Source organism: Schistocerca nitens, chromosome 4 (assembly GCF_023898315.1).
Source record: "Schistocerca nitens isolate TAMUIC-IGC-003100 chromosome 4, iqSchNite1.1, whole genome shotgun sequence".
Lineage (NCBI taxonomy): Eukaryota > Metazoa > Arthropoda > Insecta > Orthoptera > Acrididae > Schistocerca > Schistocerca nitens.
The window spans coordinates 611,984,285-611,998,870 of NC_064617.1; the positions used below are offsets into that span (position 1 = coordinate 611,984,285).

The window sequence follows — 14,586 nt, forward strand, 5'->3', positions numbered from 1 at the left end:
TGTGTTGTCAACCTCTTAATCCAGGAGTAGCATTTACACCCAACGTACTCAAGTATTTGTTCGATATATTCCAATCTCTGTCAGTCCTATAGCCCTAGCCATTCTTCTTTTCACATTTCACCACATATTCCCCCAATTTATTGTAGAACTTCCCCCCTTCTTATCTGATCAACCCACCTAATTTTCAACACCCTCATAAAGCGGCACATGTCAAACGCTTCGGTTCTCTTCTTTACCAGTTTTCCCACAATTCGTGCTTGACTTCAACACAATGATGTACTCCAAAAATAAATTCTCAGGAATTTCTTACTCATATTAAGCCAATGTTTGATAATAGTATCCTTAACTTGTTCGTGAGTGCCCTCTTTGTCTGAGGTCATCTGCTTTTCATGTCCTCCTCGGGTCGTTTGTCAAATGCTATTTTGCTTCCGAGACTCATTCCGTTGGTCTACTGCGTGGTTCCCAATTCTGACGTTAAGGTTATCGCTAATCTCATTTCGACCCACATTCTACCGTGTGGCTGCTCTAACGCCTGAAGTCAGCGAAACACCGCATGACGATGTCGAAGGGGTTGCCTAACCTTCAGGCGCTGCACCCGCCATGAGGCTTAACGTCTGTCGAAGTTTAAGATAAGTGTCATTTGTAACGTGTAACGTGCTCGACTAAAGTGCGTGGGTGGTACCTAGGGTGTTGCTAAAATAGGGGGGGGGGGGGGGGGGTCCTACCGCGGATCACGCTCAAATTTCGTAGAATTGTTCTGAACGGTCGCCAGTGGTTCCAGTCTGTACAAGAGAGCAAAAATTGCGGTCGTGCTGCTCTCCAAAGGAGTGACATCACATTTAATGTAGGTGCAGCCGCACAGTGTTCTTAGAGAAGGATTGAAACTTCTGAGGGTCTCAGCAGTGTCATTTGTCAAAAACGTCGTCCTGTTGCTCTTCGCACTGCAAACTATAGTTTTCGATCGCGAAATGTGTGGGAATCAAGGGGTGGTTTCATTGACGCCTTTCTTGTCAACCTCTAAGGCCTTTTCCTTCCTATTCTGAACGACGGTGTGCCGGAATGTTTTCTTCGACCACTCACAAGAAAACTGGGTGATTTCAACGCTGGGCCTAAGCCCTTCTGACCTCCAGTGTAGAGGCGTAAAAAGAAAGGATGAAATATGGGTAAGAGGGGCTGCGGCGACCGTGACTTTGTGTGACATGTCCACAGTGGCGCTGGACAGAATTGTGGCAAAAATTGGTGCTAATGTGACGTCGTTAACCCACCTGCAAGTATTTAAAGCTGCACTGTTGTTAAACCTTATTAAAATAAGAAGAATCAAATAAGTTTCGTATTCCGTACATGTACAATTTCATATTGTGAAAGTACGACCAGTCTTAGTAACAATGTGGGAGGTCATTAGTAAATGGCAGCAAAAGTATATGAATCCACATTTCGATTTAGTAAACAATCGCCACTTTAATTCTGATCCTTCAGTACTTCTTAAGAAACTTATGTAGCATTCTTTCTTTTTTAGTATGTACTGTCGTTTACACGTGATAACTTCTTTCTGAGCATTTCCTTTACGACGTATGTGTCCCACGATAGATTATTAGAGAACCAGTGGGAGTTTTTTGCATGTTATTTGCATGTACAAATGTCTCACAGTAAAGGGAAGCCTGTTAATGGTTTGCACAATTCTTATAATTACTTACTGCGTCTGTACGTTTTGATGTCTTGACACTTCATTGTTAACCCTACGTTCTGTATCGCATCTTCGAAATAGTTCGCGCCCACTGATAGGCAACCCACCGAACAGATTTGCAAAATGGGCAGCTGTCATACCCTTCCGGACAATTCGTGTCAATGAACTGCACGCACGTGTTACGTTTGCCGCGTCACAAACGGTGCATATATTGAACATCTGTAATGTGAGTTGCAAACTGTGAAAAGATTCTCTATTTTATAAATGAACACACCGTCATTTCACTGTATTATTTTTTGTTTAATAAGACCCAGGTTTCGGCCTTTTATGCCCTTTTCCAGTGACTGAGTTTATGTCATTAATTTCTTCAAAATGGCCTAAAAGACAGAAACCTGGATTGTAATTAAATAAAGACTAATACAGTCAAATGGTGGTGTATTCATTTAGAAATTGTAATATGACTGTTGCTCAGCGACATCAACGATTTTTTATCCACTGATGTATGTCTGTTTTCTGTACGTCAGGTAGTTTTAGTGTGGTCTTATAAAATTTCAGAGGTACCTGTGAATAACCCTGTATGACCCATCCCTCCCCACGTTGGAAAGCGAAACGACGGGAATTCTTTTTTTTTCATATTTTTGCTTCTGACTACGACATTAATTAAAATAACCTGTGGAAAAAATGTCGTGGAAAAGTTAAGACGTCTGTAAAACGAAACTAAATCCTGTTTATAGAATAGAGTTTCCTTGCTAGCCGTGAAACCCAGTGCTGTGTGATAAACGCTGTGGAGTTTTCACAGAATAGGTATTTCTTTGTACTGTTGACAATACCGCAACAGTTGCTGTCAAATAACACACTTCTCCATGTCATAAGTAGGATATTCATTGTGCACATTTTGCTTTTTTTCGTTTGACGTGAATACCTGAAAACTGACGTATTGCAAAACGGAAGAATGCGACCGATTTACTCGTAGAAGTTTATCGGCAATTTTTTGCTTCAGGATCACTTCATAATAATAGTGTTCACATTGCGGTTTTCGTTATTTGATTGCCATCGTCCGATGTGATCGCTAACAACTCCGTCAAGATATACAGGGTAATTCAGCTGCCCCTTCCGATGTGGTTTTATGCAACCCGCCGTTTTGTAGGAAATTTAATGTCGTTAAACTTTTTACTGGGATACGTTTTCGCTAGAGGCTGTAGTTTTCGAGTTATTCAAGAAAAATATACAAGTAACCTTCGAATGCAACCTCACTCCCACATTCAGCCTTCACCGGTCAGCATTTCTAGTATGTTGTTGATGGCATTCCGTCCTACCAATGTACAGAAATTTGCTACTGCGCGAATTATCATTGGCTTGTGTTATTACGCTTAGTCGACCACTTACAAATTGTGAAAGAGAACTGACGTTTGTGTAAATTTTACCTAACAGTTGTGTGAAGTTTGACAGCATGAAATAAACAATTACATCGTTGTATTCGTCAGGCCTTCTGACACTGTGCTTGTTAGGGTTAAGTTTGGATCGAATTGTCAGCGTGATTAGTTTTGGCGTAGCGTTTACAAAAGTCATTTTTTCTTTCATTACTCTTACGTGAACATTTAAACTGATGATGTTAACGAAACAGTCACTATGCCCGGAGGCGTCATAGCCCAACAAACAGAGACCAAACATGTCTAATATCGGGAACAGTTCGCGTAGTTGAAAATTTTTGTACAGTGGTAGGATGGAGTGTCACGAACAACAAACTAGAATCTTGACAAGTGAGGGGTGAGTGTGGGGGTGGAGATGCATTTGAAGGTCATTTTTGTACGTTTTTCTTGAATAACTCGAACTCTGTGGCCTTCAGCGAAAATGCATCCCAGTATAAAACTTAACTACATTAGATTTCCTAAAAAAAGGTCCTGTTCATTTTTTTTCTGTAGGAGGAATAGTTTGCGCGCAAGCGAACGAGAGAATCTGAAAATCTAGCGCGTGGTAATGAAGGCCAGATATACTGCGTGTTGCATAAAACGACATCGGTAGGGCCAGCTGAATACCCTGTATAACTATTCCAGTTAAGCACTCTGAACATCTTGAAGTCTTTTGAGATATGGCAATGAATTATACTTCATCTGACATGCGGTGGGTGGTATAAGAGAATGATGAAAATTAAATCGGCTGGTAAGATAAGAAATGAGGAGGTTCTCCGCAGAATCGACGAGGAGAATAATACGCGGGAAACACTGACTAGAAGAGAGAATGATAAGAGTTGAAACGTCAGGGAATGGCTTCCGCGGCACTAAAGGAAGTCATAGAAGTCAGAAATTGTTGTGGTAGACAGAGACTGGAACATTCTTCTCGTTCCTGGGCTTTATCTCATATCTGCACCTTGTCGGCCTGTTAATTTTCCTATGTGGGAATGTTAGTGGTAGAGAATGATAGGATTCAATCCCGGTCGCCACCCTCCTCCTCCACTCCTACCCCACCCGTCTGTGGGGCTAAATTTTGTGTATTACAACTGCCTGCGCGTAGTGTGTGAACGTTTTTCTAATGTTTGCGTATCGTCTAAGTGAGGCGGGATGTGGATACCAACCCAACATTCACCTTGTCGGTTGTGGGAAACCGCCAAAAACCACATACAACCTGGCTGGCACACCAGCAGTCGTCGTCGTTAATCCTCTGGACAGATTCGATTCGGGGCCGGCAAGTCTCGCCGAATCCTAGAAGCAATGTGCTAACGCGCGCGGCTAAATACAGTCTGGAATACACTCAGCACATAATCATCATTGCTGGATGTTGATGCTACCTACAGATGCAGGTGTTGGCACAGGAGGGGAAGAATAAATTGAGGCGGAACAGATCAAACCCAGTCAGAAGACCGCTGACTTCCCCGCTTTGTTCACTCAAATTCCTGAAGAGAGAAATGAATATTTAGTGGTGTGGCGTGTCCAGGTCTACTGCAGCAGGCATGTTGTTCCTGGTGCATAGTAATGGACACTTGCTAAAGATCATTACGTGGCACAGTCTGCAGTATCCCACTCACAGGGTTTGTGCAACCGGCACATATGCTAACTAGCCAGTGGATCAGCGTTTCCACTGTGATGTTTGGCTCACACCTGTTCTGAACCAGATATTCGTCTTTAGGGTTCTGATGCTATATGCTCTTCAAGCTTGTCTGGTAAAGCACATTGAGTGAAGCACAATTCCTCTTTATTGGTTTGGAAACACAAAAACATTCTACTGTCTTTTGAAAAGACAAAAGTCTGCATGTGATTGCGAATCCGCTCAGTGAAAGATAAACAGTTCAATTGGTGTGCTTTGTTACTGTAAAAGACAGGCTACCTTAAAATAAATATGTACTAGGAGACATCACACATTTAGAATATACACCGCATCATAGTTCTGTGTTGTGCTACTAAGACATAATTTGTTGAAACTAGTTTACAGAGTGTGTATTCAGGCTGTTACATACTGTAAGATTTAAAACTTTCCCGGTGTACATATTGTTTCACAAAATTTTGGGTGAACTGCCGGATGTTTGCAACTTCCTGCCACAATATTTCGGGGCAGAGTCTTCTGGCCATCTTCAGGTGATAATGGCGAAAACTCCCTGAGCTCTGGTATTTAAGGCCTCTCCGGCACGTGCGTAGTGGATTCACTTGGCGTTGCGCGTGCGCTACTAGAGTGCGTTCGATTCTGCTGCGCCGCGCGCCCTCCGTGGTGAAAACTCGCTGCATCGATATCAATTCGATTGTCTTCCTTCGGTTCCATCACAGAACTACGCCGGCTACGGAGGACACGATGTTTTTCGAGGATTGAATTCCATGCCGAATTCAACTGGAAACCGCCGTCACGATTAATAGGAGACTCATTGTCAGACAGCCGTATTTCCTCGGATTCATTAATAATAGAACTCCAAAAGTTAGAGGTATGGGCCATAATTTTTGTCCGAAAGAACAGATACCATCTTCATATAGTTAAGGCTAACCGGGCATTGACCTTCTTCTTCTGTGCGGATGCACACGTATTGCCCGAACTCTTACGGGACTCGGTAATATTGTCTGCCGGGAGTAATGAGTGTAATGGGCAGGGGCACTACGAATGTAGTGTGTGGACATCAAGTTGGGAATGTGGGTCTCACGGGGAGCCTGCAAGGGATAAGTCCCTGCAGTCGCACTATCCTCTGTGCCCTCGGTGCTACGTCCGCAGCTCGTGGTCGTGCGGTAGCGTTCTCGCTTCCCGCGCCCGGGTTCCCGGGTTCGATTCCCGGCGGGGTCAGGGATTTTCTCTGCCTCGTGATGACTGGGTGTTGTGCGATGTCCTTAGGTTTAAGTAGTTCTAAGTTCTAGGCGACTGATGACCATAGATGTTAAGTCCCATAGTGCTCAGAGCCCTCGGTGCTACGATGGATAGAGCGTCTGCCATGTAAGCAGGAGATCCCAGGTCCGAGTCCTGGTCGGGGCACACATTTTCAACTGTCCCTGTTGATGTATATCAACGCCTGTCGGCATCGTAAGGTCTTGATTTAATTATCATTTCCTTCAGATGTAGAAACACGCCTACCAACTTCCGTTTTTATCGCACAACTTCTTCTTGGTGTTGGGATTTTATTCTCCTTTAGTGTGTTATTTATCTGATTTGAATCAGCTAGAAGAGGAGCGTGATAATTCGTTAGTATTTTACATTCCCAAAATTACCCTTTCGCACCGCACTTTACATGTAGACATACTCCTAAATGTGGAAGATAATAATGGCAAAGACAGTATTTTGACTCTTAAGAGATACTACCTGTTTAAACCCTAAACCGACGTAACAGAAACGACTGAATAAAGGTGGAAAGACGTCAAAGGCGCCCATATGCTGGAGTAAGGGGGTACTGCGCTCCTTCTCCTCCCTCCCCCCTCCCCCTCGCCCTGACTTTCAGGGAAGGAAAAAATATAGTTTAGTCAGGGTTTTCTCTTCAAGAAAATGATTTAAAATCCGCTATTACGATGATTTTTAACAGCACCGGAAATGGAACTTTTTTATGGCTGCTTGAAACTCCTCATCCCCTCCCCCCTCCCCCCCACCTCTTAAAACTTTCTTTGGGTGCCCTTGAAGACATCTCCTGGAGTACTTTTGTTAGAGCTGACAAGAATGTTATGCTTTGACAATTTGTTTTATTATAGTTCACTCGCAGTGGGCAGCTTTCTCGTTTCTGGGCTATTTTTAAACTCTTTTTGTATCAGTTTCATGCATGACTATTTCTCACAAGTCCACTATGTCAGTGGTTCCCAACATTTCTGAGACCTTTGCTCCTGAGCGTAATCATATGTTGGCTAGTACCTGCCCCCTTCGCCCCACCATCAACAACTTTAGCGCCTAACTGAACATTAGAATGAAAAAGAATTTTCTTTGAACGCTTTTATTTTTTAAATGATGGAAGATAAATGATGTTTAGTTTTCGTAAATGTCTTAATAAACTCAGAAATAATAGTCAATGAGACAACTGCTACCGCTTAATTCTAAACCAAATTTTATTTATGTTTATAGAAAGATAAAGTAATTCTCAGTCCATCGTCAGCGCTATCTACAACTCCTCAGAAAAGAAGTCTAATTATCCACATTGATGGTGTATAGTTATTGCAAAACGTGCTTCCTCTGCACCACTCGTCTCCCTAGTGACATTGCTTCACTCACGTCCTGCAGCCACATTTTCAAATCAACCAAGTCGAACGAAGCGTGTACACTATTCCTACTGCTTGTTTACCACTAGATTCCTGGACTCCTTACCCCTGAAATGTTAGAAATGGGAAGGTTTTAGGCTCCCAGTGCTTTGCTCCTGACCACTGCGGCACAGTAGTGTAGTAGCCATTACATAGTTACAGTTGTGATCTCAGTTAGATAGTTTATTGTAGCGAAGTGAATAATGAAGCAGTTTCTGGTCCATTGCGGGAACTACATAAAATCCGGAGAAGGAATTTTCATGAGATATTTGAGCATATATGAATGAGTTTTACTGTTACAGATGGATATACAAAGTATATGTGCAGTAGGTGGACGATGTGAGGAACAAGGGAAATGTTCGTACATTCGTTTCACAAGCTGTAACCTCCACCAAATTATTTCACGGTTAATGCTTGCATTTGGAATAAAAAATATAATTATTGGTAATTCATGTAACCAGTATTACAGTTTCACGAAACAGTGATGATAATAATAATCATCTTTTGAAAATAGTTCAGTTTCGAGACCCAAACACTACCTAACTCTTTCTATTTACCCCATAGAAAATCTCATTTTACCCCTCAGGGGGTAATTAAACACAGGTTGGGAACCACTGCATTACATGATGGTAACTGGACAGGGTGGTGGGCCGTCCTCCTGCACAACTACAGCTTGATGACAGGCGAAAGTAGCAAATAGTGGGTGGTGGATATGTCGTGATTTCAGAAATTTTAGAAATTTTATATGATTGTGGCAACTGCCCGAAACAAAATAATTGCATTTGGTGCAAAAAAAAAAAAAAGAAAGATCGGTGGTCAATGGTGAGATCTATAGTGACGGTCGAAAACCAGAGTGCGACTAGGACAGTGGAGGAAATTGGCCATTTCTTTTGCTGTTTGGGGCAAAGATGGGAAAGTGAAAATTTGGTTAACCAAATGGTTTTCGAAGCCCGCGGCTTCCAAATTAAAGACCTCTGCACCTCGTCGCTCTAGTGTCGGAACAGCACGGAAGCAGTACTTGCCTTGTTGTCGGGTACGACGCCTCCCCACAGAGCGACGTCGACGTGCAGTTTGCCTCCAGATGCTTCCAGTTTTTCCTGCAGGTTGTCCTTGGTCGTCGTCGGCGGCCTCGAATTCCTGACAACACAGACGTCTTCTCACTTAGGTGCTACACAGGATCGAAACGCCTTTGCCAAACCACAACTGGAAACGAATATCTCATGCAATGGCTGCAGCAGTGATCATCTCACGTTTATTGATTTCAGCTTAGTGCATTATTTTGAGTTTTGTTCGGTCTGGGGTGCACAGCAGCTTGCTCACTAGCGTCAAAGAAGAGTAAATGAAAGATAATAAAAATTTATATTTAAGGGAATTTGAAAATAACAATAATAATAATCAAAACGAAAGACTAATATCAACGGAATTGTAAATTAGTGCAGTCCAAAGTCCTACCGCATACAGTATAGTGAAAGGTCATTACGCTAGAAACACTCACAACAAATAAATAACGTACGTACCCGAACGATGCAGATAACATTTTGAAGGTTGTTTAGAAATACTTTCTGTATCTTTTGGTGCAATGGACCCGTGGTCTCCGGCGGTCCGTTATAGAATGCAACTATTATTTATTCGGTTTGGCATACAAATTAAATTGTAATTATGATTTACTGGGATTGTTACAGAGTTTGCCTGTGATTTTACGAAAATACGTTCACAGCAATGAGGAGGTCTGTACTGTGTAAACACAAAAACGTAAACCACAGAACAGAGAATAATGCAGTAACCCCCACATGAAACACGTACATTTCTGTCATCATGCGTTGTGTGTCTTCTGTCAGTGTACAATGAAGTACATTACAATGAACAGCCCAAGAGGTGTATATCGACGAATTCTTCATCAGTAAACCTGCTGTGTATGACTGTTAACGTACAACTATGGCTGCCCGTAAAATAAACCCGACACAAAACCAAGCGGTACTGAATAAGAGCTTGATGGCGAAGAATGAAGTTGGCATTACTTCACTCAATAGCGAGTACCGTGAATGAACCGATCGAGTTTGTTTCTAAATAAGATACTCACCGCATACCGTCGACATTTATGTTACTGTGAGGTTTTCATTGCAGTACATATGCAAAGATAAATGGCCGTAATAAATCAAAGGAAATCCAACGAGTCATCAGTGAGCAAGGATCAAGTCTATTGAAATATTTAGATGAACAACCTCCGAAGTTTTGAGGGTGGAGACTGAGGTCACCCTGTAGAATTGCTGAGAAAGATACAAAAATTGTATACTGAGCACAAAAAACGAAATTATTTAATGATTTGCTATGTAACGTCTCAGTTTCATTTTAATGCACCCAGCGTAGGATGTATATTTTCATTACAGTATATTTTTCGTAAGTTGTCCTCTGCAATTTTTAGCAAGGCAGCGATTTGCCTTTTTCTCTCTGCGGATACGCAGACAGTATCAGGGAACAGTTGTCGATCATTAACAAATAAGCTAGCAGTCTTTTGTGAAATATGTGTTTTACGCGTTTAGTCGCTGTTTTATGAAAGCATAGTTTAATGTAACATTATTGTGACATATGAAGTATTAGCCACGATGAGAATGTAGAGAGTACTTGTTGAAAGTTAACACCTGCAGTGCTCAAAAATAATTTAAGAACAAGGTACGAGATTCTCTCTTTCGTAATTTGACAATAACTACTAATCCCTTAGATATTTACGTTTGCAGAGCTAGATGCCGAAGAATGATGGAAGAGTACGCACAAAATAATTGTTCTCATGTCTCGTATATGGTGCTCAAAAAAGACAAATATTAATTATTACTAATTTACGACGTTCAAACTTTATAAAAATGTTTTTATCAAAGTATGAGAGCTGTAAGTTGCACATTCAATGCTATCGCTCAAAATGCAGTATTTCGTTGGCATATAAGGCGAACACCGACAGATAGTGTACTGATGTTCATACGCACACACTCACTGGAAGAGGAGCCTAAGTGGCCAATACCTTAGTAGGAGATGAAGAATACTAATTCCGCCTCAGAGGCCGAGATTCCCCGTTGTCGTGTTGTGTTGTCTCGAATTCGTATATGGTCTATTACCAAAAGAATGACGCATCTTTTCATAGATTATGTGGGTGAAGTGGACGGTCTGGTTTGCTGTGTCGTGTTGTTTGGCTTAAGTGATTGCAACTTATTGTGCCTGACTTCTAATCACTTACTCCCTAGCGCCTAAACAACAAAGTTAATGTGTACAAGAGTGCATCATACTACACCACATTAAGTGTTCTTGCGTGTCGTAGTAAATTCATTGCTTCGAAATCCCACGTGGTCTGTTACCCAAAAGAATGAAGCATTTTTCCATAGATTATGAGGGTGAAGTGGATGGTTTGATTTGCTGTGTCTGTGGTTTTGGACACTGAATGGCTTGGTGTGGAGAGGGGACAGTTGGGCAAATGAAAAATTTTACATAACGCAACTACCTCTTGCCTTTGTGGCTGTAACCTGTGGCCAAGTGATCAGAAAGCTGTCACCGCATTCTGATGCAAGAAGCTTTAGAGAGGCAGCGTTGTCATGACGGAAGCCTCCGCCCTGGCGCTTAGGCAAGTGTGGTACCTACTCTAACTCCGCTGCCTACTGCTTCGTGAATTTCGAATATTGTCAACGCAGCCTAGTACAGGGGCGGGATTGTCGTAGTGGTGAGCTGGACTACACCACGTCCAAGTCTTGCGCTGCGCCGCTTTCGGGGCCTACGTGATTAGGAATGATGGCCTGTCAAGACGATGCAGGTCGGCCCCGGCTATGCAACGTCTGTCATCGTCTGCAGCCATTTCCGAGAGGTACTTCACGGCAACCGTTGACCAGATGAGAGTCATCCAGCCGTACCTGCTAGACGCTGCGACTAGGCCTGATGCTGTTTGGAAGGGGGGGGGGGGGGGGTTACTTCCAGATGCGGCCCATCAGCTGGCTGACTTCTAGACGCTTAGACGGGTATTCAGGGTTCGCACCTGCGCCTGCCTCTTGCCGACCGCCACCTGCCCTGCGTGCTCACATTCTGCTAGCACAGGCTAGCGTCCGCGGGCAGCTGTCGCTACATGCTCTGCCGGGGTCTTTGGTTGGCCTCTGCTCTCGGGAGCTTCCTGCACTAAGCCTTGCAGTCGCGCTAAATGTCTTGACCAGCTTGCAATGGACGTTGCTGTCGCTGTGTCCTTGTCGCCTGCCGTGCTTCATGAGGCGCTGTACTCTCCAAAAGTGTGGACAACGCCTTATCACCGCTGTCGCCTGCCTTGCCGGGCAGCTCTCGGATCTGAGCTAAGCACACCACTGTCTGGGGCTAGCTGTGCCGTCGACTGCTTAACGCAGCAAGACATCGCTTCAACTGCTATTTTGCTTGTGAATAGTGAAAGGTCTATAGTTCTCTCAACGTTCCTATGAGTTTACGGAGGCCATCCCCCTTCCACTAAGTATCTGCTTCCCCGCCAATCATCTTGCATCATCGTCACGGCCTGCAAGAAGGTCATTATAAACTCAGCCCATCCTTACCCCGTTGTGCCTCATTGTCTCCAGTATCCCCAAGAAACCGCTTGTCTTTGCGTCATAGACACACAATTATACGTGGAAGATTACGATGGTAAAATGTACACGCTACATAAAGAACATAACCTGTTTAATCTTGTCCAAAAATGAGAGACCACACAAAAATGGGAAGGTGTCCCCTTGAGTAACCCTGTTCGAGGACCCATACCTATAGAAACAGACTGTTTTGCCTAAATGTTTAACAAACTGCCCGTAAACGATACGCTGTTGTGTTTCTGGGCCGTCATTTTCCCTGCTGTATTAACGACTCTATTCAGGCTACACCTCACACTTGAAGATGGAAATTCATTCTATACCCGTCAATAGCAACGTTTTATGCAAGTAGACAACATCGTGTTTCGGCTGTGTCTCCGTACTGAATATACATAAGACATTTTACATTGTATTTATTGCACAACTTACTGTACAAAAGAATCTTGAACATTAATGTGATTCATCACCATTGTCATTCCATAAATTAACTCTGAAAATACGTAACAATCGCAGTAATGGTCTGCCGGGAACACATCGACCGTGTTAATTAATATTCGGATAAAACAGCTACAAGTCGCTCACAATTTGATTTTAATATCGATGTGATTCGTCAGACATGAGTATCAGATATTCACTGCCCTGGTGTCAACTTGCTACGATTTTAACGTACAGTTCGGTATCACCGGCAGACACAAACCATCCAGCGCAAGAGATGTGACTGAAAGAAAATGCTATTAATACCATTACTTGAGCTCTCGCAAAAGCACTTATTAAAGATACTTTTTTTTTAATCACACTCGCGATATTAGCTTTTCACTTACTATAAAAGTTTTCAGTTGACCAATCTTGACACTTGCATTTTTTTAAGTGTGTCTGTTAGGCATTAGCCAAGGTCGCAGATTTTACGATAAACAGATAGTGAGGGGGTATATGAGATGGAAGAGGTACTGTAAGAGAAGAGAGACATGAGTAAGACGGCCGAGAAAATTCTTGTTTGAAAATGATGACGAGCAAGAAAGTAAAGAGAACGTCGTGTGCAGACAGGTTAAGTTGAGAATTTATAATATCAGAAGCCATGGAAAGTTTGATGTTAAGTCAAGCTTGCTTATTGTAGACATAATAATAACATGGAAAATCTAATCGCCTTCATGAGGTTCAAATAGCTAAGATAGAGCAAAACTAAATAACTACCTGCAACTGGAAGACAATCGCAAATGTTCGAGTTGTATTACTTCACTGTAAAAGGTGGATGTTCAGTTAAACTATAACGTCATAAAATACCAATTTATGACAAATTTGTTGAAACTGTGTAATGTGTTTTTAGCTAAAGTAATGAGAAGTACGAGTAGTAAGAAAGGTGCTGCGAAGCATTGCATTAACAGCCGCAGGCTGACAGCCCCAACTGTGACGACACGTGGGTCAGAATAACATACACTTAAGGGGATTGCGAGATGAGGTTAGCCTCGCTCAGCGGAAAATTGCATCAAGCAGCGATAATGACCATAGGAGGCAGGTCGATGTCACCACACCAGCGGAAGTATCTTGTTATAGATGATGTGACTAGGGGCCAAGTTTTAGAGAAAGAACTGCGCCTTGGAGCGATATAAATATATCTGTATTTTGAGGCAGAAGGCGTTCTCTCGTCTCCGGGGTCCAGTAGCACCACCGCGATGTCAACGGCCACGCGGGGCAGCGGGACGACTGGTCGTCGCCAGCAGGAGCCACAGGTCTGCGACCGCTCTGCGCCTGTCGCTGCCAGCACTAAGCTCCCCATGTGACTGGGTACCATAGCCCTGCCAACCTGCCGTCTGTTCCTGCTGCCACCAGCACTAACTTCCTTGTGGAACTTTGTGCCTCAGCGCCAGCCACCCTCCGATTCCGACCAGAGGGCAGCAAGTCGAAGCTCAAGCAAAGCCATATCTACGCACCGCCATGGTAATGGAGCCGCCAGGGCTCCACTCCGCTGAGGGAAGTAGGACGCCCCTGACGCCATGGCTGTATGTTCCAGTGGCTGCTGGCCTGCCAACGGCCTTCTGTCAGTACTGCTTGGTGACTACACAGCATCCAGGATGGAAGCCGCTGAGCTGCTGCCCATGCATCAGCGCTGGGCAGGGACAACCATGAGGTGAGTTTGCCTCACTGAGCCTTGACACGTCGTATATTGGAGTCAAATGAGGCATTCTTTACTGTCAATAGTATTTCCACTGGGACTACTGGCCTGTAACCACCACTCAATCACCCTCTTGAAAGCAACTGCACTCATCACAAGATAAGCCATTTTCTAGGAATAGTTTTGGAGCCCTTGTTGTTCATATTGTGCATTACTGACTTGGAATATGATGTTCTGTTTGAAAGAAAAAAAAGGCTGCATAGATATCAAATCATGGTTTGATAGTATATCAGAGTGATTAAAACATTGGATAGCATTATAAAATTTTGAGTGATCTTAAATTGTGTACTTCACAAAACGCAGAAAAGTGGAATCTGGAATCCTAAAAAATGGTTCAAATGGCTCTGAGCGCTATGGGACTTAACTTCTGAGGTCATTAGTCCCCTAGAGCTTAGAACTACTTAAACGTAACAACCTAAGGACATCACACACATCCATGCCCAAGGCAGGATTCGAACCTCCGGCCGGCATGGA

General features: G+C 43.3%; 1 protein-coding gene across 1 annotated transcript in view; it reads right to left on the reverse strand.

The window, feature by feature from the left end:
- Nucleotides 1–14,586, reverse strand: part of LOC126251301 (allantoinase) — a 262,302-nt gene that overhangs the window by 87,149 nt on the left and 160,567 nt on the right. The window contains exon 4 of the mRNA XM_049951628.1: nt 8,391–8,505. Within this exon, the coding sequence (XP_049807585.1) occupies nt 8,391–8,505 (115 nt within the window). The remainder of the gene's footprint in view (nt 1–8,390; nt 8,506–14,586) is intronic.